Source organism: Furipterus horrens, unplaced genomic scaffold (genome assembly GCF_987537825.1).
Source record: "Furipterus horrens unplaced genomic scaffold, mFurHor1.1.pri manual_scaffold_11, whole genome shotgun sequence".
In the NCBI taxonomy this organism is placed as follows: domain Eukaryota; kingdom Metazoa; phylum Chordata; class Mammalia; order Chiroptera; family Furipteridae; genus Furipterus; species Furipterus horrens.
In genome coordinates this window covers 68,955,373-68,982,036 of record NW_028327181.1, presented here as the reverse complement: position 1 = coordinate 68,982,036, position 26,664 = coordinate 68,955,373, and the positions used below count along the sequence as shown (strand labels likewise).

Genomic DNA, 26,664 nt, shown 5'->3' with positions numbered 1-26,664 from the left:
CAAAACCCAAGTGGGCAAGGGACTTTTCCTTACAAAGTTCTAATAATAAATACGGAAGAAATTGAGGAAATAGCGAACTACCATTAGAACAGTGCAGTGATAATTGCTGTAGGCAAGATCCACTCCTGGATGCCAAAATTAGTTAAGAGCAGAAATAATATTTGCATCATCTCAAAGTATTTGCCCTAAATATTTAGTAATTACAAAGGGAAAACAGTAACTGGGGGAACGGTGACAGACAGACACTTCCTTAACCAAGTAATCAAGATTAACATCACCAATAACAAACATCTGTAACAGAGAGCCCTGACACGATGCACTGCCAAGGGCGTAGCACCTCTGTGGTAGCCTTCCCAATAACACATAATGTCAACTGAGTAGAAAACAGACAAACCCAAACAGATGAACATCCTATAAAATACAGCTGACACATGAACAGGACAGTGGTTACGGACACTGACTTCCCACCCAGTCAAAACTTCTAACTCCCCTAGAACTTTACAGCTCTCCCTTGGTGTGTGAGAGGGACTGGTTACAGGACCTCCTGCAGTCACCAAAATCTATGGATGCCCAAAGCCTTATACAAAACATTGCAGAACAATGCACACAGTTGCCATACTATTTTTGATACAAGGTTGGCTGAATATGCAGATATAAAACCCAGGGATAGGGAGGGCTGGCTGTATACCTAATAAAATCCAAGTATAAGTGGACCTGCTAAGTACAAACGCATGTTTTTCAAGGGCCAACTGTAATTGGTTGTCTTCAAAAATGTTAAGTTCATGAAAAACAAGGAAATGACTGAGGAACTGTTTCAGACTTAAGGAGACTAAGGAAACATGACAATTAAATGCAATATGGCATCCTGGACTAGATCCTGGAACAGAAAAGGGGTGTTAGTGAAATAACTGGTGAAATCTGAACAAATTCTGTAGTTTAGCTAACAATATTCCCCCTCCCAGCTGATAACCCTCCAAATGATCCCCATACCTATGATTCTGTTCCTATTCTGGTTTGCTTAGTTGGATTTTGTTTTTCTTTTTTAGATTCAGTTGTTGATAGTTGTGAGTTTGTTGTCATTTTAGTGTTCATAGTTTTGATCTTCTTTTTCTTAAGTAAGTCCTTTTGACATTCCATATAATAAAATGGCTTGGTGATGATGAACTCCTTTAGCTTTACCTTGTCTGGGAAGCACTTCATCTGCTCTTCGATTCCAAATGATAGCTTTGCTGGGTAGATTAGTCCTGGTTGTAGATTGCCTTTCATCACATTGAATACTGCTTGACAGTCCCTTCCTGCCTGCAAAGTGTCCTCTGAGAAATCAGCTGATAGGCCTATACGTACCCACTGTAGGCAACTCTCCACCTCTCTCTTGCTGCCCCCAGGACTCTGTCTTTATCTTTCACCTTTAGCATCTCAATCATGATGCGTCTTGGTGTGGTCCCCTCTGGGTCCAGCTCACCCGGGACCCTCTGAGCTTCCCAGACCTGTATGTCCATCTCCACAAAATTTTGGAAGTTTTCCTCATTTTTTTCAATTCTTGCTTCCTCATTCTGCACTAGTTGACTGTTTTTTTCTTCCTTATGTTCCAAATCATTGATTTGAACCCCAGTTTCCGTCCCTTCACCATTGGTTTTGTGTGGATTTTCCTTCGTTTCACTTGGGATAACTTTCACTTTTTCTCTTATGCGTTTGCCATACTCAAGCATATCTGTCAAGCCTGTGAGCATCTTTATCACCAGTGTTTTGAATTCTTCATCTGTTAGGTTGGCTATCTCCTCGTTGCTTAGTTCTCCCACTGGAACCTTGATCCGTTCCAACTGTTGGGCCATACATCTCTGTCTCCTCATTTTGACAGGCTCCTGTGTTTGTTTGCCTCTGTGTCCCAGGTAGAGCTGTCGCTCCTGTTACATTGTAAGGGGCGGAGCCTTAGGGATTCGTCAGTACAGGGTGACCTGTTTCACCACGTTGTGTCACTGTATGTGAGGGAGGGGTCCGAGAGGGAACAATGCCGCCTGCCTGGCACTCGCCCCTTTTCCAGGCACTTCTGCCACTTCCGCACTGGACTGGCGCCCCTCTAGCTGCTGCCCTGGCTGTTGTTCCCAGAGTGGGTGGGTCTGCGGACGTTCTAGGACTATGGCGGTCCTTTAAACAAGTGACTCTGCTGAGAGACCAGCAGTTTCTGCCTCGACCCCAACCCCCACTGGTCTGCACAGTCAGAAGCAATGAGGCTTGATTTTCCCCGTTGCTGGGACCGTGAGCTTTGAGGTCCAGTGAGGAGCAGGGAACACAGCCCAGGTGTTCCTCCTGACTTTTAAAACGTGTGACTGTACTTTCCGCTGGCCTGCCGCTGCTGCCGCTGCTGCCACCACCACACCACGTCCTCTCTGCCCTGGCTCCGCCCCTCCTACCTGTCTGGATGAGTATTCTTTATATCTTTGTTTGCTGGACTTCCATGCAGTTTGATTTCTGGAACTTCTGGTTGTTTATAGTTTTGAGGTAGTTGTATTCCTTCTTAGTTGCGGAGCGAGACGTAGCGTGTCTGTCTATGCCTCCATCTTGGCTGGAAATCTGGTAACATTTTTTTTAAAGGTGGGGACTCTTTTTAGGGCACAGAGTGGAGTGACAGATTAGAAACTGCGTCTCTGTATAGACTGCGGGTGATGACAGCTGTAACAGGGAGAATGGAGGAGAGACCTCATTTGCACCAGGTCTTATGCAGACCAGATGTGCACCACCAATGGGGAGAGGGGAAAGGAAGGGGTATCTTCCCTCACTGCTACCTAAAATCTAGTGTTGCCAAAACAGACTTATCACATCCAGGAAGAGGGAAAGCATGAGGGTTCCTGTACCACTGACAACGTGGATGCAGACTTAGTTATGTAATACAGCTAGAAACAAGGGAACGGATTACATTTTCCAAAGGTCCCACTACTAAAAGCTAGCAGGTCCTTCATCTTTAAAGAAACTTTTTGGCCTTTAGGCTTATTATGATCCCAGAATGAATGGGACAGAAGCTGCCCACTACTCTGTATCCACAAAACTAAGCACAAAACAACTATCAAATGTTGATGCTTTCTCAAACCTAAGCTTCTATATTAAAAAAATAGTCATCAATTCTTAAAATGGTTTGCTCTCAACACTAAAGGTGCAAAATTCTTACATTATGTTTTCATCTATTACAACATAGCACAGAGATAAGAGAAAGCTGGACTAAAAATTCGATCTCAGTGAGATCCAAGATAGCGGACCAGTAGTGGAAGCTACACTAACCTCCTCCCAAGACTATCTGGAATTACAACTTAATTGTGGAGAAAGCATCTGGAATTATCAACTGAACACTAGCTGGAGAGAAGTCTTATAGCCACGGAGAGACAGAAAAGGCCACTTCATCACAGCGTGACCAGTAGGAAGTGCGGAGATGTGAAAGGGCTGGCTGGGCTCTCATGGGTGGCAGCTGAAGGGATTGAGAAACAGTTCAGCAACCGGGGGTCCCCTCTGAGAAGGGCAGGGTCTAAACCCCCAACTGGGCTTCCCAGCCTACAGCAACAGAGCAGAAAGTAAAATAGCATCCAGCTGTGAAAAGCGGAAAAAGCCACAGGGTTTTTTGCTGGCCTGAAAGAAACAGCTGGAGACAAAGAGCTCTTAAACGGATCACATATGAAAATATTTTGGCACCCACTTACCTTGGGCTCAAGCAGAAGGAGGGATTAAATGCATCAATCAAAAGACACAGGGTAGCTGTATGGATTAGAAAGCATGATCCACATATATGCTGTCTATAAGAGACCAACCTTAGAACAAAAGATCTACACAGATTGAAAGTGAAAGGATGGAAAAAAATATTTCAAGCAAATGGATATGGAGAAAAAAAAGGCTAGGGTAGCAATACATATATCAGACAAAATAGATTTCACAACAAAGGCCATGACAAGAGACAAGGAAGGACATTTCATAATACTTAAAGGAACAATCCATCAGGAAGATATAACCCTTGTAAACATATATGCACCCAACATAGGAGCACCCAAATATAAAAGGAAAATCTTGGAAGAGTTCAAGAAGGAAATCGACAGTAACACACTCACAGTAGGGGACTTCAACACCCCATTGTCAACAATGGACAGAACTTCCAAGCAAAGAAACACCGAGGATATGGTGGCACTGAACAACACTCTAGATCAAACAGACTTAATTAATATATACAGAACCTTTCACCCCAAAGAAGCAAAATATACATTCTTTTCACATGCACATGGAACATTTTCAAAGATAGACCACATTGTGGGACACAAAACAAACCTCAACAAATTCAAGAAAATTGAAATTATAGCAAGCATCTTCTCAGATCGCAATGGCTTAAAACTAGACACCAAACTCAAGGAAAAATCTCAAAAAGATTCAAATTCATGGAGACTGAATAACATGCTATTAAATAATGAATGGGTTAACAATGATATCAAGGAAGAAATAAAAGTTTCTGGAAACAAATGAGAATGAACACACAAAACCCAAAACCTATGGGACACAGAGAAGGCAGTCCTGAGAGGGAAGTTCATAGCAGCAATACAGGCCTACCTAAAAAGGATAGAAGAATCTCAAATAAACAATCTAACCCTACAGCTATAAGAACTAGAGGAACAACAATAAACAAAGGCCAGAGTGAGTAGAAGGAAGGAAGTCATCAAGATCAGAGCAGAATTAAATAACATAGAGACTAAACAAACAATTCAAAAGCTCAATAAAATCAGGAGCTGGTTCTTTGAAAAGATAAACAAAATTGACAAGCCTTTAACCAGACTCATCAAGAAAAAAGAAGAGGACCCAAATAAATAAAATCAGAAATGAAAGAGGAGAAATCACAATCCATACCACAGAAGTACAAAGGACTGTAAGAAATTATTACAAACTAACTATTGACAAGAAATTCGACAACCTGAGTGAAATGGACAAATTTCTGGAAAAATATAATCTTTTGAGACTGAATGAAGAAGCAGAAAGCCTGCATAAACTGATAACAACTAGTGAAATTGAAGCAGTATTAAAAAAAACTCCCAGCACACACAAGCCCCGGACTAGATGGCTTCACAGGCAAATTTTACCAAATATTTAGGGAAGAACTATTACCTACCCTTCTCAAACTATTCCAAAAAATCCAAGAAGAGGGAAGACTCCCAAATTCTTTCTAAGGCCAATATTATCCTAATTCCAAAACCAGGTAAAGACATAAAAGAAAGAAAACTACAGACCAATATCACTGATGAACATAGATGCTAAAATCCTCGATGAATATCGGCAAACCAGAACCAGCAATACATTAAGAAAATCATACACCATGATCAAGTGGGATTCATCCTAGGGATGCAACGATGGTATATTCGCAAATCAATAAATGTAATACACCACATAAACAAAATGAAAAACAAAAATCACATGATCATATCAATAGATGCTGAAAAAGCATCTGATAGAGTTCAGCGCCCATTTATGATAAAAATGCTCAGCTAACTGGGCATACATCAACATAATTAAGGCAGTATATGAGAAACCTGCAGTCAACATCATACTCAATGGACAAAATCTGAAAGCTTTCCCCCTAAGATCAGGAACAAGACAAGGATGCCCACTCTCTCCACTTCTATTCAACATAGTTTTGGAAGTCCTAGCCACAACAACAGACAAGAAAAATAAAAGGCATCCAAACTGGAAAGGGGGAAGTAAAACTGTCATTATTTGCAGACGACATAATAGTGTACATAGAAAACTCTATAGACTCTATCAAAAAAACTACTTGACCTAATAAGTGAATTTGGAAAAGCAGCAGGGTACAAAGTCAATATATAGAAATTGAAGGCATTTATGTACACCGACAATGAACTATCAGAGACAGAAACTAAAAAACAAGAAGAAAAAATTCCATTTACTATAACAACAAGAAAAATAAAATACTTAGGAATAAACTTAACCAAGGAGGTAAAAGACATGTACTTGGAAAACTATACAACACTGAAGAAAGAAATAAAGGAAGATACAAATAAATGGAAGCATATATCATGTTAATGGATGGGAAGAATCCACACCATTGACCAGTGTGCCTGTACTTGAAAAAACAAGAAAAGATAAATAAGTTTACGTTGGTCAGTCAACATACTCCAAAGAGGAGATTCAGTCAAATGTTACTTCAGTTATTCACGTAAGGTACCTACAGGACAGAATCTACACATAAGTAATTTTCCTGTTCACCAATCTGTAGGCACGAATGAAACTATACACTGTGTTTAAAACCAAAGCAATTTATAGATTCAACACAATCCCTATTAAAATACTAGTGATATATTTCACAGACCTAGAACAAATACTTCAAAAATTTATATGGAATGAAAAATAACCCCGAATAGACTCAGCAATCTTGAGAAAGAAGAACAAAGTAGGAGGGATCACAATACCTGATATCAAACTATATTACTACAAAGCCATGGTAATCAAACCAGCCGAGTACTAGAGTAAGAACAAACATACAGATCAATGGAACAGAACACAGAGCCCAGAAATAAACCCAGGTCTATATGGTCAACTAATATTTGACACAGGGGGAAGGAACATAAAATGGACTGAAAAGAGCCGCTTCAACACATGGTACGGGGAGAACTGGACAGACATGCAAAAAAATGAAACTAGACCACCAACTTACACCATACACCAGAATAAACTCAAAATCGATATAAGACTTTAAGCCATGACACCATAAAAGTCCTAGAGGAAAACATAGGCAATAAAATCTCAGGTATCCCATGCAGCAATATTTTTGCCAACATATCTCCTAGGGCAAGGGAAAGAAAGGAAAGAAGAATAAACAAACGGGACTACATCAAACTAAAAAGTTTATGCTCAGCAAAAGAAAACATCAGCAAGACAGAAAGGGAAGCAGCCGTATAGGAAAACATATTTGCCAATGATACCTCTGACAAGGGTTTGAGCTCCAAAATATATTAAAAACTCATGATTCACCACCTGAACAGACATTTCTCCAAGGAGGACATACAGAGGGCCCATAGGCATACGAAACAATGCTCAACATCACCAGCCATCAGAGAGATGCAAATTAAAACCAAAATGGGATATCACCTCACACAGGTCAGAATGGCCACCATCAACAAATCAACAAACAAGTGCTGGCGAGGATGTGGAGTAAAGGCAACCCTATTGCACTGTTGGTGGGAATGCAGACTGGTGCAGCCACTATGGAGAACAGTATGGAATTACCTCAAAAATTAAAAATGGAACTGCCTTTTGATCCAGCAATTTCACTGCTAAGATTATACCCAAAGACTCCTGAAACACCATTTCAGAAGAACCTTGCACCCCTATGTTCATTGCAGCACTGTTTACAACAGCCAAGTGCTGGAAACAGCCTAAGTGCCCATCTGTAGATGAGCGGATCAAAAAACGGTGGTACATTTACACGATGGAGTCCTATGCAGCAGAAAGAAAGGAACTCCTTCTACCTTTTGCGACAACATGAATGGAACTAGAGAGAATTATGCTAAGTGAAATAAGCCAGACAGTGAAAGAAAAATACCATAGGATCTCACGTAATACAGGAACCTAATGAACAAAACAAACAAGCAAAACAGAACTAGAGACATGTAAACAGGGGACAGACTGACAGTGACCAGAGGCGAGGGGGGCGGGGGAGAACAGGGACATGGACAACAGGGTGGGGACTGACTGTGGGAGACAGGGGAGGTGGGCAGGGCAGAGGAAAGCAATGGGGAAAAATGGGAAAACTGTAATAGAATTAGAAATATGGAAAAAAATATGATCTCATCAAAATGTAATGAACATGAATACATTTCCATCTAATAGAAAATGAAATGTGTTAAAGAATTTATTAGTAATGCTTTAGATCACTGCATGATAAACTACATAATAACTACAGTAGTCTCTGTATCGCGGTTCACTTATTGTGGCCTCACTGTATCGTGGGATTTTTAAAAATATTAAATTACTTATCACAGATTTTTTGCTATATCGCGGGATTTTGTGCTACTGTATATGTATGTTGTTAAAGTTACGTAGGTTTAAGAGTGTAGAATAAATGTAAGGTTCCTAGTTCGCGGCGGCGGGGTCTAGAACGTAATACCCGCGATAAGTGAGGGAATACTGTATTCAATAGCATGCCAATTAACATGTTAGTAAACAAATGCTGAATTTCTACTTTTTCTAAGATTGCAGTACTTAAGATTTTCCAATTTTATAGAGAAAAATAACCATATATGTTATGGAAATTATAAATAAGTCTCCTAACCTCATGCATTTACTAACAGTCTATAGAGCTCAAAAGCCTCTATAAAATACATGCAATATGAAGAGAAAAGAAAAAGGGGACTTCCTGTCCCACTTTTAATAAATTGCAGAGGCATAATATTTTCTCAAGTTCATTTTATTAACAAAATGGGCAAACTGTTTTGAACAAAAGTAAACCATGAATCACAGCAACCAGCAAGACATTAGACATGGAAAAGCGAACAATGTTCATTACGTAAAATGTAAGCAGATGAGGTGCCTCTCACATGTACATATATTCATGCTTTTTCAACGTTCAGCATCATTTTCACCAGCAGTCTAGCAGCTCAAATGCAAATGCAAGAGCACAATGGCAAAGTCTGGCAATTATTCTGGGCTAACGCAAGTATAAAAGTAAACCTTTTACCACAGTTTCATGTAAATCACTGCAATATGTATATGTCTTTAAATGTACTGAAACTGAAATCAATGTTCAACTGACAAAAACAAAGAAGAAAGAGGATTTTTAAATACTTGTATTTTAGAGGCAGAAAAATGAAAAAATTTTAAATGATCTTACATGCGTTCATATAATCAGGAACTTAACCAATCCACATCAACTTAACTCATTTATAATTAATTTGTAAAAGTCACACAACAGAAAGATTATGTGCCATTAATCAGTGTGCCTGCACTTGAAAAAACAAGAAAAGATAAATAAGTTTACTTTAGTCAGTCAACACACTCCAAAGAGGAGATTCAGTCTAGTGTTACTTCAGTTATTCACGTAAAGTATCTACGGGACAGAATCTACACATAAGTAATTTTTCTGTTCACCAATCTGTAGGCATGAATGAAACTATACACTGTGTTTAAAACCCCAAATGTGAGGGCGGTCAATTAAACACAACTGAGCACATAGCCAATAACAGAGCAGCACTGGTGCTGAGCAGGCACGGAGTGCGAGCCCCATCTCCGGGGCCTTTTCTGGCAGGTCATTACCCTTCTATTGTAGTCGACAGACTCCTTTTTATGACCATACTATTCCACTACATTAATTAAGGACTAAACGTTTATTTATTACATTACACAGAATTTTCCCCACACTCTTAATTTTGTCATGTGTACTAATGTCTTACACTAGAATTGTGCTACTTTCTAAAGTTTCAGGATTACTATTTCAAGTAGATATGACGAAAAAAGACCAAATCTGATATCTAACAGATGACAATTTGAGCACCAACTACAGCGAATTTCAGGGTCAAGACAGCTTGCAAGTCAGTTCTCTTGGTTTGAAAATTACCTTCCACTCTTTTCTTCAGTATTGAAGCTGAAATCTTCAGGGCTTATTTGTTCATCATCAGGAAAACTGGAATGTATGTCTAAGATTTAAAAAAAAATATTAAAATTAAAAGCAGATTACATTTTCTAAAGACCAGTATTTCCTTTTCCATGTCATTAAATGATCTTACCAAGTGTGGTATTTAAGCAATAAAGATTTGATGGGTTGAGAACTAAGCTATCTTCAAACAATTTGTCAAACACAAGCGGAAACTAAAGGAGAAAAGAAATGTGCAATAGAAAGTGAAGGGCACTGCCTCCCACTGTCCTCCTAGGGACACTATGGAAGCAGCTGGAGGAGGGGACAGGAGATGCTGCTGTACACTCTGGAGACTGTGTAAACCCGAAAATTTCAAAGCCAATGAAAGTGCACATCCAAATATAATTACAATCTTAGAGGTCATAAAATTTGGCTGTTTCTTTTAGAAGGAGCGAAAATTACTAAGTGTTTTAATACTTAAAAATCACCAAAGGCATTGACAAAGACACTAGAACCTCAGGAAAACATGTAAAATATAAAGTTGACAATTAGTATACGCCTGATAATGTTATCACTCCAAGAAATCTTTTGGAGGAATGTTCAGATTGATCATTAAGGTCTCTACATAAAACTGTACAATGGGTGACAGATGTTAACTAAACTTACTGTGGTAATCATTTTGCTATACATATATACATTAAACATTATGTTGTATACCTAAAACAAAACAAAAAATATTAACAGTAAGTTTCTCTCCATTAGTTTTCTTTTTTGGAAGATTTTATTTAGTTATTTTTAGAGAGAGGGAAAACGAAGGAGAAAGGGAGAGAAACATCGATGTGCGAGAGATACATCGATCCATTGCTTCTCGCACGCCCCCAACTGGGGTCCTGGTTCGCAACCCAGGCATGTGCCCTGATTGGAATCAAACTGGCGACCTTTTGATTTGCAGGCCAGTGCTCAGTCCACTGAGCCACTCCGACCAGGGCTCTCCGTGAGTTTTTTTTTGCCTAAGACATTTTTGGGAGGAAGAGGGAATAAAAATTCCACTATCTGCATAAACTTCTAAGAAATCAGAAAAATAGTTATCTTTAAAATAGTTATCTTATTAGCTAGACTACAACTATCTCTAGAAAGAAAAAACAAAACCAAACACCTGAAACCTACCAGGGCCCAGGCAACATTTTCTATAAAGGGGCAGAGAGTAAATACTTAGGTACTGCAAGCAACAAATGGTCTGTTGAAAATTCTTCATTTTTAATAAAACTCTTTACCACATAAAAGCTATTCTTAAGAGGTCATAGGCTGTCCTGAAGCAGGGTGCCAAGCCCAGCTTCACACAACAGGGAGCACCCATTAGGTGTCTGACCAGCTAAGTACTACCTACCAGTTTTTTTTCAGTACTCACCCTTTAGTTTACCCCACATATAGTCTCACAAATGACAGTAATTACAACAGAAAAAGCAGCAGAAGCAGCAGAGCAGCAGAAGCAGAAATAAAAGCAAAATAAGCAGCGGCGGCGGCGGCAGAGATGGCTTTATTCAGTTCTGTGAAATGACACCACATGCTGCACCTTCGTCTGGAGGCTGTGCCAGGAAAGAGTCGTGAAACCCTCCCAGGCCGGCGGGCTCGTCCTGCTCCTCATTCTCAGTGTCACATTCCGCATCACTGTCGCTACTCATTCCTGGTTGGAAAGGCAAGAAGAACATGTTTCTGACAAGACACCACTTTGAGTGGAAGGAAAAGAAAATCACCTTATCGACTAAATAGTGATTTCCACTGGATTTTACATCGAATGCCAATACAATGTGAGACAACAAAGAAACAAAACAAGGACACCAACCAACCAAAAAACCCAGTTCTCGTTAGTTAGCAAAGCAGTGGTCTTAATTTTGTCCTCAAGATTACAATGACACCTTCCCACATTACCAGAAAGTTATAATTTGAAACGAGTCTAAATTTTATTACACTGAGAATATTTTTCCCAATGTACACACTGTTTTTGTCTAGAGTCATATAAGAGGTAACAGGAACTCTTAATACCAACTGGACATAGATATAATAGTTCCTAACTTAAAACATACAAATATAAACATGTCACATAAATTCAAATACACATTTACCCACATTTACCTGTGTATGTACATATTAAAAATTCCAGTAATTCTAGCAATAAATACGTTACTATCCCATTTGGGCCTCCAATTTTGTTTTTGTATTTTATCAGCTGATCTACGGAAAGTACTGTTACAAGAAGATAGTGATCCAAATACCCTGAAAATCTATCTGCTACACATCCCTATAAATAGTGGGAAAATATACACTTAAAATATTATTTTAACAAATAGCCACATTTAAAAGAAAGAAGGGGAATCCACAGCTGCCAGAATGAGCAGGAGAAGGTAAGCCAGTGGGTCCAAGGCTGCCGTTGCACTGGGTCCAGATAGCGCCTGAGGGTCTTTCACACTCCTTTGGGGATAGGAAAAAAGAAATCTTTGGATCCATCATAGAAAGGAATTGAAACTGGGACTGAAACTCCACTCTATGAATAAAGCTGATACTCATATAGAAAGAATGGACTAGAGAAAGTCTGCCTAGTGGCACAGGAAGACAGCAAAAAATCTGGTCTGTCTCTGCTGGGCTCAGTTCACCTCAGAATTCAGACTAAGGCCTGTGTACGTCATTTAGGTTTGGGATTTAAAGTTGAGGTCCAAATCTCAGTATATTAACATAAAAAGTGGCCAGGAGCTAGTGTTATCTGAACAGCAGCAAATGTAAAATCCTTGGGAGGGGAGGCTCTAGGTCAACTGGAGTAAGCATAGTCCACCCAGTCTTTCCCACCGAATGTAGATATAAACCTTGACAGAATGCGTGAAGCAGCTCTTTTAAGAACTCTGAAAAGCAGGGGCACCCAACCCCTGGGCCATGGCCTGTTAGGGACCAGGCAGCTAGGGAAGCTCGCCTGAGCCCTGCCTCCTGCAACCCACCCCACCCCCCGGCCCCCAAACCGGTCCCTGGTGCCCAAAAGGTTGGGGATCAGGCTGAAAAGTAAATAGCAGTAAGCATATTGGTGTAGATCAGAATTTAAAGTACCACCAAACTGGCAGATTTAAACAAGACCCAGAGTCCCACAAAATCATATTAAAAATGTCCAGAATATAATCCAAAATTAGCTCAGCACATGAAGAACCAGGGAAAGACAATCAACTATCAGTGCTCCAATGACAGAGATGTTGAAATTATCTAACAAAGAACTTTAAGGGGAAAACAAAAGGAGATATATTTTTTAAATCACTAAGTACTTTCTAGAAATGGAAGAGTTATTTTAAAATTAAAATATTAGTAGATAAAGTTAGAAAAAATTGAAAAAGCAAAACTTAAAGATAGAACTGAGGAAATTAACTGTAACACCAAAGAAAAATGAGATGAAAACTATAAAACAGAGGTTAAGAGACAGGGGGATAGAGGGAATGGTTCAAATAGACTGCCATGGAGATAGAAAAATTAACAAAAAAGAGGGACAATATATTAAGAAAAAATGGCTGAGAATTTTCCAGAATTAATGAAAAATAAAAAAATACAACATACCAGTAGTTCTGGGATGTGGCTGTAGCAGTTTAAAGGAAAATTTATACCATTAAGTGCTTTTATTAGAAAAGATAAAGGCCTCAAATTAATGATCAAAGCATCCACTTTACGAAACTAGAAAATGGGCGCTGGCTGGTGGCTCAGTTACTCAAAGCACCCTCCCACATACACCAAAAGGTTGTGGGTTTGATCCCGTCAGGGTGTGTATGGGAGTCAACCAATGGATTTTTTTCTCTCACACTGATGTTTCAATTTTTCTTTCTATATTCCCAGGTGAGGATTTAAAAAAAAAAAAAAAAAAACACAAACTAGAAAAAGGAGCAAATAAACTCAAAGCAAGTAAAAGAAAGAACAGAAAGAAAATTAGCAAAAACAACAGAAAAAGAAATCAATGAAACAAGAAGGTAGTTCTTTGAAAAGATCAGTAAAATTATAATGCTTCTCAACTGACTAAAAACAAAGAGCAAACAAAATTACCAGTATCAGGAGTAAAAGCCTGGGAATCACTGTGGGTCCTATAGACACTAAAAGGGCAAGAAGGGAGTAGCAGAAACAACTTAATGCTCACAAAATCAAGAACATGGAGGAAAAGGACAGATTCTTTGGTTCAGACACAAATTACCAAAGCTCATTCAGATAAAAATAGATAACATGAATGGGTATTTTAACCACTAAAAAAATAGGATTTGTAGGGGGAAAAAAACCCACCTTCCAACAAAGAAAACTAGCTATAGATAGATGGCCTCCCTGGTGAACTCTTCCCCTTCTGTTCAAGAAGAGTTTGTGTAGTATTATTTCTCCATTAACAATTCAGAAGGCATACACAATGTAAGGACATTTCTGAAATCTCTTTCTTTAGCAAAAAAAAAAAAAAAAAAAAAAGAGAGAGAGAGAGAGAGAGAGAGAGAGAAAAAAAACACCTTTCTGCTCTACAGAGTGAACAGTGACAGTCTGGAGACCAAACCAGCTACTTCCATGGAGCACCACCACCATCTTGTGGCCTTCCAGGGGACTTCTGAAAACACTAAAACGTACTTGAGTTCTTGAAATCCTAAAGCACAAGTTTTACCACTTGGTACTCTATTTCTGACAGAGACTAACCTTCGGGATTAACAAAAAGGAATCGAAATTCTCTGGATTTCCGCAAACCTTAACGTATTCTTGAAATACATTTTTCAAACTCTTCATTACACATCTTTTAAAAAAACTGTTTAATTTGTATTGTATTTCTAAGAACTGTAGCCTACAGTGAGTATTCAAATGCTAGACAGTGCTGTGAACATTACTGGGTAGTATTCAAATAATGTAACATTTAGAACTTTCGGCAAGGTATATAGTACTGCCTACGCAGGTCAAAATATGCCAATTTAAGAAATTGTTTTGCTTCCCAAACTCCTATTTCTTGTAACACCACCCATAGTATTTCTATACTATATAAACTCACTACTTTTTTACTTCTATAGCGGCAGAAAGGGCCGTGCGCACATACTTATAAAATGACAACAGCTATAACCAGGACTGACTTGGCTGTAATCGCTTCTTTCCAAAGCGCTCCTGTTGACTGTAACCTTTGATTCCAAGTATCTGCATTTCCAGTTTCTATTTTCAACTTTGTCTAAGTGAACTTCTTCAAACTAGTAATGTTTTTGTGTTGACTGTTAAGATTAACTCGAACAGAAGAGTCAGAGTAACTTCTCTGCTTTTTTGATTTGATTAGTTTTTCTCAGGATTCAGGAAATGCTGGAAGAAAACACTACTGGTCTTTGAGCAAGTCCTAAGATCAGGCGGGCCCCAGCTTTGTGAATGTAGTTAAGAAAGACAAGTTAGGCTCTTGACCTCCAGCTTAATAGCTGAGCTACTGAGTCACCAGTCCTGAGAGTCAGCAAGCACAACAAAAGTTTGAACACTTCCATTTCTTTGAAATGAGACTGGCTGCCACCAAGCAACAGGCCTCGAGCTACATGCTGCGCAATGCCTGGCCACTGCATGAAGTAATGATTCAAGTGCACTCGCGGTATTTCACCTAGTCTATGAATTTGAATACTGGGCCTTTCTTGATCTCACCAGAAGGTGTCGACAGGTTTTCCCATAACTGGCTGTCACTGGGAGTAACTGTAAGGCACCTTTGAACTTAAAATGCTTCAGAGATGTCAATGTGAAGCATCTTAAGAGTAAAATCTGAAGTAGGGTGCTTCTATAGCAATCACCCATCACAGTTTTTGAGCTCCGGCCTTATGCTCAGTACTGTCCAAAGCTAACTTCTGAGTTATAACTCCCTTTTTCAAAGGTGCTCCACTTTCTGATGCTTTGAAAACACATTAACCACCTGGTAGAGCAGAAGCTAATGCTTCACCTTCCTTCCTCCTTTCCAAGAGAACCCCACTATTGTTCCACATGACTGTGAAATGGGCCAGACAGGGGGACCAAATGTTTCAACTTTGTGAGGTTTCCTTTTCTTGCCAGTGATTAATGAGATATAAGAGGAAATCAGGAAGTTGTTGAGGTTCTCTGAGAAAGGTTTTCCTTGTTGACAGAGACACAAAGAAATAATCCTCCCTTACTCCCAGAATGTTGTTCTGACGCCACATAAAGTTTGGAACTGCAGCAACCAGCTTGCTGTCCTGAGGGGAGCTGAGTGAACTCACTGAGTGACAGAATAGAAGATGGGAAAGAACAGTTTTTGATGACAGTGAGTGGCTAAATTTTCCAACCCTTAAAACTGTCCTACCAGAGTTAGGGGAGACTTCTTGTTAATAAAAGAGTAAATCTTTCACCTCGTTTAAGCCGGCTGATTTGAGTTTTTGTAACACGTTAAAAGCTCTTAATCAATCTTCCAAAAGGAATCAGCGATGCTGGAGCATCCATCCGTGCTCCCCTTAGGCTGCCAGCAAGGTCTGCAGCAGGCATGCCACAGCTCTCCCTGGGACGGGCGCTGAGGTGCCCATGTCTTAATTGAAAGGGATCTGTGCTACGTCAGTAGGAGCTTAGTCAAAGCATAGTCTCCAGTTTCAGACATACCAAAAAAGAAACTGGTCTACCTACAGGCATCCTGTAGGGCGTCAACTAGGTAGGGTTGTGGGGAGGAGTATCAAGCTTTTCAGCATCAGGCCATTTAACAGAAGATCAATACAAGCTTGTCCCATATGGTCCCAGTTAGAAAGGAAAAGGCTGGTTGATGCCTGTCATGTCTAAGGAAAGTCACATTTTACTGACACTCAAGAACATTTAAGAGGCCACCTTAGTCCCAAATTCCCACCTGGTAATACAAACAAATGCCTTATTTTAAAGCTTCTTCAGACAGCTTGAGAAAGAGAGAAGGGAGGAAGGGGTGATGGAGGAAGAGAAAGAGACACCAACCCACAGTGCTCTGACACAAAAAAACTTTCTCTTAGGTATTCTGCTCAAATAAAGAGCCTTTCCTAAGCACGGACACCAGAGCAACCCGCTCGACTTTCTACTAAGGCTCACCAGTGTGAAAAGTAAAGGTTTCCTGGCAACTGGCTCCTGCTGACGACAGAGTAATACTCACAGCAGTGAGTGAGGCCCCGCTCTCCCCTCACAAACAAAGCAGATTACAGAAGGCACAGAGCTCCTTGGGTCCACTGTGTCCCCTTCTTCCAGCCTCATCAGGCTCCCTCTTACTGAGACAGGGTAAACCAACAAAGGGCAAGGGGCCGTCGATTTGCATGTTGACAGCAACTTTCCTTACCAAGTTTTAGGTGTTCTACGTCACATCACTTTACAAAGGAGAAAATGTGTCACTGAGTGATGTCACTTAGCCAATATTATTTATTATTTTTATTATTACATGCTTGCTTTTTGAGCTCCCTATTACCCTATCACAGTGCTCATCATTCTATATTATAATAGGCTATTAACCAGTCTCCCTGATAACTGAGCAGTGGTTTCTATTACTCTCCTTCCCACCACCACCACCAATGTCTGCATGTCTGTTTATTGTAAACTGGAGGAGGTACTACTGGAACCTCGTGGTTAAAAACCAAGGATGCACCTAAACATCCTATGGTGCACAGGGCATCCTACTACAACAAAGGATCATCTGGCCCAAGATGTCAATACTGCCAAGGTAGAGGAACCCTGAACTAAATAGTAGGTTCACAAATTACTTTATCACCAGCACCATATGCAATGCTGGCAAATTAGAAACACTGTTCCTAAACGCTGCATGAAGAAAAGGAGGCTGTAATTCCAGCACATGCTATAAAAACTTAAGGCACCACAATTCATGATCCATATATATAAATACATGGAAACGAGTCCCTACAGGTCCTTTCTATAAAGGACAATCATAATTTTTTTTTCTTCATTTCTTTTTTCTTTTAACCAGGCTTCTCCCTTTAATAGCTTGTCTATAACCGTGGTTAGCATAGGATGGGCACTTAACATACATGTGCTGAATGAATAAATTGATGAATGACACGCTTTCAGATTTTGGTGTGTTCTGGCGCTCCCATCACCTTCATTCCAAGCAGTGGTTTTCAACATTAGAGATTTTCAGATAGACATGCAAAGACCCTGTCTGGATGAGTATTTCTTCTTTCTATCTTTGTTTGCTGGACTTCCCTACAGTTTGATTTTCTGGAACTTCTGGTTGTTTCTAGAGGTCGTTGTATTCCTTCTTAGTTGTGGAGGGAGACACAGTGTGTCTGTCTACGCCTCCATCTTGGCCGAAGTCCCTTTCTTCATGTTTTAACAATCAACACTTCAGTTTAAAAATCCTTTCCATTTAATCTCTTCTATTGAAGGAATGCTGCCTACCACAGGAGCACCAAATTAAGAGGGAAGACTGAAATGTTTAATGTTCTTTCACTGAAAAACCTGACAATGCCACCACCCCCGCACCTTCCCACGGGGTATAGCCAGTATGCTGGCACCTGTATGTGTGCTGTGAGCTACAATTCGTCCATCATGGAAAGTCAAGTAAGTGCAGAAGTGGAAGGTGGAAGTTTCACTCAGAAGAAAAAAAAAATTCAACGTCGAACATCACTAATAAAGCTGATGTGCTATTTTGCAAACCTAAAAGGGACACAGCAAGGGCAACACACATTAGCCCTGTTTCAAACACCTTCAAAATTACAAAATGTCTTCCATGCTTTTAGATAAAGAATAAGGAACCTAAAAGAACATGCAGAATACTAGAAATTTAATTGAAAATGAATCAGCAGATCTGAAGTTGGTTACCACAAAGGGTTTTTTAAAAGGCTGAAGTATGGAATACTTCTAAAAGAGCAAAGCAGCCTGCAAACATTAATTAAGACTGACTTTGAAAGATGAAATACTTAACACCTAATACTCTAATTAGTTGTTTTGGGCCATGTAATCCCCATAAGATTGTGAACATATCTAATTTCATCTTTGCCTATCTAGCAGAAATTCTATGCCTCTCATATAGGTGGCTTAATGTATTTATTGAATGGGCAGATTTTCCTTCTTCCGTAAATGTCCCTTCTACTAAAACATGTCTTTTTAGGTAGTCAATTATCCACTGTGCCTTCCTTTGTGCTTAACGACCCAGTAAATCAAATTCAGTGGCACCATGAATGTTGCGTTCAGATCAATAACATCAGATAGTGCCTCAATTTTTATTGAACCAAGAAATCCCCACCACCACCATCAAAAGGAGATCATTATTCCCACCTTCTGCCTAATTATAATTTATCATTTCTTACCTTCCTCAGGGGCGGCTGAAGCTCCTTCAGGCAGTATAGGCTGTAATTCCCCAGTTTCAGAATTATTTTCCAAGTCTGTTATCTGCATTCCTTCCAGACAACCTCCTTTAACAATGGTCCTCAAAGAAAAAGAAAACAACTTGATATTTCTGTATAACTAGTCACTGATAATTTATCTATATTTTCTTTCCCTGAAACTGAGCATCAGACTGAGTAGGGTGTATGGCTCTGTGTCTAACACTACATTTCAAGTTTATCTTTAAAAAACTCACAGGACTCACGATGAGGGCTATAAAATGGTGGACTGTGAGTCAGTGTCAACATCCTCGCTGTGATACTGCATCAGCTTTGCAAAATGTTATCATTAGGAGACACTGGGTAAGGAACACGGGATCTCTTCTCTCCTTTCTTTTCTCTTTTCTTCCTTCCCCACCTTACCTTTCTTTCCTTCCCTGCTTCCCTTCCTCTTTTCCTTCCTCCTTTCCTTCCTTCTCCCTCCCTCTCTTCCTTTCAAGATTTTATGTATTTTTGGAGAGGGGAAGGAACAGAGAAAGAGAGGGAGAGAAACATCAATTGGCTGCCTCTCGCACACCCCCAACCCATGACCCGGCCCGCAACCCAGGCCTGTGCCCTGACTGGGAGCCGAACTGGTAACCTACCAGTTTGCAGGACCAATCCACTGAGCCATACCAGTCAGGGTTGTGCATTATTTCCTTTAACTGCATGTGAATCTACAAGTATCTCAGCAAAAATTCCAATTAAAAAGTAGAAGTCCTAAATAATACAATATGTTCCCACTAACGTGGACTTTCGAGATCTATTACTAAGGAAACAAGGTGCATCTTTTGTATTAAAAAAGCTATATACTCAGTTGCTTAAGTATACATAAAAACTGAGAAGACATACCACATATAAAAAATTAAGAAGAACAGGAATGTGTGTGGGCAATGGGTTGGAAAACTAAGCAGATGGAAGACAAAAATGGGGAAATTTTCACTTAATATTCTTTCTTTTACTTGTATGTTTGAACCACTAATTAGTATTTTTAAATTTTGCTTACACTACTTTATTGTACATCAGGCAATGAAAAAGCGACCCAAGCTCTAGCTGCCATCTTGCGTCCCTGCATGTGCACGCTTATTTTCATCTGGTCTCCCAAAGACACCCCCTGAGCACCAACCCTAGTGCCCTACACGGCCCCGTTTTCTCTCCAACAAGATGGAAGAAACTATATGAACCAAGAGGAACTCCCCAAACTGCAGGCACAAGTGCACATTGGTGGGAAAGGCACTGCTCGTAGGGAGAAGAAGGTGGTTCACAGAACAGCTACAGCGGATGATAAAAACATTAGTTCTCCTTCAAGAAGTTGGGAGTAAACCACATCTCTGGCACTAAAGAGGTAAATATGGTCACAAACCAAGGAACAGTGATCCACGTGAACAACCCTCAAGTTCAGGCATCTCTGGTAGCGAACACGTTCACCATTACAGGCCACGCTGAGACAAAGCAGCTGACAGAAATGCTGCCCAGCATCTTAAAGCAGCTTGGTGCCGACAGTCTGACCAGCTTAAGGAGACTGGCTGAAGCTCTGCCCAAACAATCTGGATGGAAAAGCACCACCTGCTACAGGAGAGGAGGAGGAGGATGAAGTTCCAGGTCTTGTGGAGAATGTTGATGAGGCTTCCAAGAATGAAGCGAACTGGTTTGAGTCAGCTTCTGAAGAAGATAAACTTGCGGAAGTTACTGGGAGCTGCTATTTTATATTATGACTGCTCTTTCAAGTTTTGTTCATGGGTCTGATAAAATCCAGATCTCTAATATTTTTAAGGCCTAGCCCCTTGGACACTGCAGCTCTTTTCAGTTTTTGCTTATACACAAATCATTCTTTGCAGCAAATTAAGCTGAAGAAGCCTGGGAAGAAAGTTTGAAACCAAGATTAAAAAAAAAGAAAGAAAAAGAGACCCAACCTGGAAAACACCACATGAGCCAGGACGATGACACAATTAACTGTAAAATGAGGATTATAGCTAAGAGCTGCAGACATTTATGAAGAATTTTACAGTCTAGAAAAAAATCTATGTTCATATACATTTAAGCTTTATGAATAAAGGCAGATACAAATATCTCCATGAAAAATAAAATATAAAAGCTAGTTGCAGCTTCAACTTGAAAGGAACATGTATAAAATCAGGCTAATTGAGAGGACAAAATAATCTCCAATGACTGTAACACCTTTTCACTGCTTAAACTTGAGCTAAAACAGAAAAGGAAAAAACCAGCTACTCTTTTAGACTTGGTAATTATCCAAACCTTAAAGCTGTATAAAACTAAGTACACTTAAGAGATGTAAATCTTTCTCTAAGTTTAATTCAAAGTTGTTTTCCAAGTCTCCGAGGTGGAACTATTCCATTATTTAAATTTAGAAGTGTATTTAATATCCATAAAATAGAGCAGCAGATGGCTATTAAGGCTCATCTAGCATCTAGCACATTCATAGACAATATATCCCACAGCCACTCTCTCTTCTGTCAAGCGTTGACTATCACATACACCCTTTTGGGAAATTCCAACTACGAGTTTTGAGAACACTTTATTAGAGGAGAGAAAAAAGGTGAGATAAAAGCAGTGTTAAAATAAAGCTGCCAGAAGTGCTTTGTTCCATACAGAGTATGTGTAAAAGATCTATGGACTTCTGGCCAAGATGGAGGCATAGAGAGACACGCTGCATCTCCCTCCACAACTAAGAAGGAATACAACTACCTCAAAACTAGAGACAACCAGAAGTCCCAGAAAATCGAGCTATATGGAAGTCCAACAAACAAAGGTATAAAGAAGAAATACTCATCTAGACAGGCAGGAGGGGCGGAACTGGAGCAGAGAGGATGTGGTGTGGTGGCAGCAGCAGGGCGGCAGAAAGCGCAGTCACATGTTTTAAAAAGTAGAGAAGGACACCTGGTAAGCATTCCCAGCTCCTCACCAGACTTCGCAGGTCACAGTCCCAGTGCTGGGGAAAATCAAGCCTCATTGCTTCTAACTATGCAAACCAGTGGGGGTTGGGGTGGAGGAAGAAACTGCTGGTGTCTCCACAGAGTCCGCTTGCTTAAAGGGCCCCCATGGTCCTAGAATGTCCACAGACCCACCCACTCTGGGAACGACAGCCAGGGCAACAGCTAGAGAGGCACCAGTCCCATACAAAAGTGGGAGAAATGCCTGGAAAAGGGACGAGTGCTGAGCAAGCAGCATTGTTCCCTCTCTGATCCCTCCCTCCACACAGTGCCACAATGTGGTGAAACAGGTCACCCCGTACTGAGGAATACCTAAGGCTCCACCCCTTACAATGTAACAGTTGCGACAGCTCTACCTAAGACACAGAGGCAAACAAACACAGGAACCTGTCAAGATGAGGAGACAGAGAAGTATGGCCCAAAAGAACGGATCAAGGTTCCAGTGGGAGAACTAAGTGACGAGGAGATAGCCAACCTAACAGATGTAGAGTTCAGAACACTGGTGATAAAGATGCTCACAGGCTTGACAGATATGCTTAAGTATGGCAGATGCATAAGGGAAGAAGTGAAGGCTATGCTAAATGAAACGAAGGAAAATCCACACAAAACCAATGGTGAAGGGAAGGAAACCAGGGTTCAAATCAATGATTTGGAACATAAGAAAGAACAAAACAGTGAACCAGTACAGAATGAGGAAATAAGAATTGATAAAAATGAGGAGAGACTGAGGGACCTTTGGGACAACTTTAAATGTGCCAACATCCGAATCATAGGGGTGCTAGAAGAAGAGGTTAGAGCAAGAAATTGAAAGCTTAAGTGAAAAAATAATGAAGGAAAACTTCCCAAATTTGGCTAAGGAAACAGACATACAAGTCCAGGAAGCAGAGAGTCCCAAATAAGCTAGACCCAAAGAGGACCACAGCAAGATACATCATAATTAAAATGCCAAAGTTTCAAGATAAAGGGAGAATGTTAAAAGCAGCAAGAGAAAAGCAGAGAGTTACCTACAAAGGCGTGCCTATAAGACTGTCAGCTGATTTCTCAAAAGAAACTTTACAGGCAAGAAAGGACTGGCAAGAAGTATTCAATGTAATGAAAAGCAAGGATCTACAATCAAGATAACTCTATCCATCAAAGCTACCATTTAGAATGGAAGGGCAGATGAAGTGCTTCCCAGACAAGGTAAAGCTGAAGGAGTTCATCATCACCAAGCCATTTTATTATATGAAATGTCAAAGGGACTTACTTAAGAAAATGAAGATCAAAATTATCAACATTAAAATGGCAACAAACACAACTATTAACAACTGAATCTAAAAAATAAAAACAAAATCCACCAAAGCAAACCAGAATAGGAACAGAATCACAGGTAGGGGGGTCATTTGGGGGGTTATCAGCTGGGAGGGGGAAGGGGGAGAAATGGGGAAATGGTGCAGGGATTAAGAAGCATAATTGGTTGGTACAAAATAGACAGGGGGAAGTTAAGAATAGTATAGAAAAGGGTGAAGCCGAAGTGTAGGGGCACCAAATATTCCCTGTAAAAAGTTTCAGAGGTCTGCTAAATATGTAAATATGTGGGGGCTTCAAATGTTCTTTGTAAGAAGTAGCAAAGGCCTGCTAGAAAGCCTTAAAAAAAATAAAAAAATTAAAAAAAAAGAATGTTACAGCCATTCAGTGATTTACAAGTTTAAAGACCCCAGGTTAGACCCTATCTCCTTCCATTTGCTTGTAACTTGTCTATAACTCTTGTAAAGTTATATCTCACAAAGTGTCTAGCATTTTTGCAAAATTAATTGGTTTACAAAGAATTTGACCTAACTAAAAGGCTGCAGTTGCAAGCTAAAGACGACCTTATAGCCTTGCGAATTTCTGTTCTTTTTACTGCCAAGACATTCCTGCAGTCCTGCCCAGCCCGCTCTTCCTACGGCTGTTTCCCACCAAAGAAGAAACAAAGGGACATCATCAGTATATAACCCAGCATTTACACCCTATTACACGTCAGAGCTTGTTAGAGACCAGCCTCAGGGTCTGCCCGACTGCTGGCCAATATTAAAATCCTTTGCTTACTTTATACACTGCTTCAGAGTGTTCAGTCTCTCCTATGTAGTCATAATAAAAACTTATATGCACGACCCATGGACATAAACTAAGAGGGGTGGGATTGCTGGAGGGAAGGGGCATACTGGGCAGAGGGGAGCAAAGGGGAAACAATTGGGACTACTGTAACGACATAATCAATAAAATATACTTTAAAAAAATCTACATCCCAGATGTCTTTGAAAAGTGTGGGAAAAATAAAGCGCACGTGCACGCGTATCACAAGGCAGAGTTCATAGAAGGTTCCACACCATTATTATCTTCAGTGAAAATGAGCTCTAACATATTCAGACTAAACTTCTAAGTACTATCTCATTCCATTAAGAAAAAATGTAAGGTTTCTGAACTTTTAAAAAGTTACCTTTTAATACAACACATAAACTTCCTGTCTGCTAAAAAATTAACATAGTGGAAATTAATTTTGTTCATTATGAAGCTATTATTCCATTACATAAACAAAAGAACTGAATTTACCCCAAGGTGGTCATTTTCCTCCGTTTCTCAACAGCAGGCAAGCCATTGATAACTGTGATCACAACAGCATCTGGATCCAAAGCCTGACACTGCTGGTCTTCAGCTTTCGGCAGAATATCACTGATACTGCTATGCGTCAGGACTCGAGGAGAACTGTGCCTGCTCCCGGACTGAGAGCTTCCTGGGGAACCTCCAGAAAAAGAAGGGGGATATTCAGAACAAAGGAAAACAAAAAACTCTCTGTAGTTTCCACCTTAGAAGATCTTGTTATATATACATTTTAAACTACTAGAAAACTAAAAATTAATTTAAAAACAGATTGCAGTCTTTTTGATGCCAAGTATTTACAATTACAGTGCCCAGAATATGCAATCTAATGGATGCATTTTCTCACTGATAGGTCTATTCTGTTGTGAGATTAAGAAACTTTTGAATCAAGTTTCAGCATTTTTGGTGACTTTAAAGGTCTAAAGAAAGCTATACCACAAGATCAGTTTCAAGTAACAGACATTCATCTCTAGGAATTATATTCCAAACTCCCCAAATTTACCTTCAGACAGAGGCTGACAGTCTCCCTTTGAAAGGCTACTTTCCCCAGAGTCTACTGCTCTTCGAAGCGACAGGCTACCTGCTATACTGGACCGAGCTGGCTTGGGTAAATTACTCCTTTTACTTGTCGCTGCAAAGACATTTTAAAACATTTGTGAATATGATGAACAGCACAAAAGTCACTACCTAGGCAGTCAGAGCAAGGTTTAATCTTACCATACCTGGAAGATTACCATGCTATCTACTGTGTCAAAAATGAAAAACAAAACAGAGGATGCTTCATCCCAACTGGTTTATTTAGGGTTTTATTCCAAAAGCACATGTATTTTGCTACTTGTGAAGCAGTCTTAACTCACAAAACTAAAAAAAGTAAAACAGAAAAAAAAAAAAAATACCAGATATATACTCCAACCTCCATGCAATTAAACAAAGTATTAACAACAAAAATATAACCCCTAAACACTTGGAAATAGTGAAATATTACTGGATTCAAAAGAAAATATCAATGCTGAATTAGAAATGAACCACAATTATAATACTTCCAGATGTCTACGGCTAAATCAGTAAGAAGAAAATGTATGGCCTGAAAATGAATTAATTAGAAAAAACTGATACTAAATGGCCTAACATGCACAGACTCAAGAAACTAGAAAAAGAATTAAAATAAAAATTTGAAAAGCAGAATAGATGCATTAAAAGGTAATAAACGGGTTCAGCAAGGCAGAAGAATACAAGACCAATGATCGATTTTTTTATACATCAGCAAAGAACAATCTGAGAATGAAATGTAAAAAACAATTCCATTTACAACAGCATTAAATAGAAAACACAGAAAAAATTAAACAAAGAATTATAAGACATGTGCACTGAAAACTATCATGCATTGTTGCAAGAAAATAAAGACAAGAAAATACTCTGTGCTCATTCACTGCTTGGAAGACTTAATATTGTTAATATGGCAGTACTCCCAAACTTGATCTACAAATTCAACACAATCCCTATAAAATTTCTATCTTTTTTTTTTCACTGCTGAAATTGACAAACTGATTCTAAAATTCACAGGAAAATACAAAAGATCCAGAATTACCCAAAACCATCTTGAATGGAGGTCTCACATTTCTGATTTCAAAACGTGCTGTAAAATCACAATCATCAAGGCTGTGTTGTACTGGTGTAAAGACAGGAATACAGATCAACGGAACAGAACTGAGAGTCCAGAAATAAACCTTACATTTATGGTCAATTAGTTTTTGACAAGGGGGCCAACCAAGGCAATTCAATGAGCAAAGAAAAAAAAAGGACAGTAATAAGTGCTGACAAGGATATGGAGACACCAAAACCCTCTTACACCACTGATGGGACTGTTAAATGGTGCAGCTTTGGAAACAGTATGGCAATGCCTCAAAAAGTTAAACATAGTTCCCTTATAACCCAGCAATTCCAATCCTAAGCATATATTAAAGATTAGTAAAAACATGTACACCCACACAAACACTTGTACATGACTGTTCAATAGTAGCATTATTTGTAATAGCCAAAATGTAGGAAAAAAATCATAATGTGCATCAATTGATTAGATAAACAAGTATAATAAAGTATCATTCAACCATAAAAAAGAATTAACACGGATGTCCCTTGAAACTGTTATGCCAAG

General features: G+C 39.5%; 1 protein-coding gene and 1 pseudogene across 3 annotated transcripts in view; one reads left to right on the top strand and one right to left on the bottom strand.

Annotated features, from left to right (window-relative positions):
- Positions 1-8,425: 8,425 nt before the first annotated feature.
- TRIM37 (tripartite motif containing 37) overlaps positions 8,426-26,664 on the bottom strand; it is a 92,858-nt gene continuing 74,619 nt past the window's right edge. For all 3 annotated transcript variants that reach the window (XM_090292589.1, XM_090292591.1, XM_090292590.1), the window contains 5 exons: positions 25,012-25,140; positions 24,462-24,651; positions 18,886-19,004; positions 11,181-11,291; positions 8,426-9,668 (listed from right to left, as the gene is read on the bottom strand). In XM_090292589.1, the coding sequence (XP_090148715.1) occupies positions 9,586-9,668; positions 11,181-11,291; positions 18,886-19,004; positions 24,462-24,651; positions 25,012-25,140 (632 nt within the window). In that variant the 3' untranslated portion in view covers positions 8,426-9,585. The remainder of the gene's footprint in view (positions 9,669-11,180; positions 11,292-18,885; positions 19,005-24,461; positions 24,652-25,011; positions 25,141-26,664) is intronic.
- LOC149998166 (transcription factor BTF3 pseudogene) lies at positions 20,118-20,654 on the top strand (annotated as a pseudogene).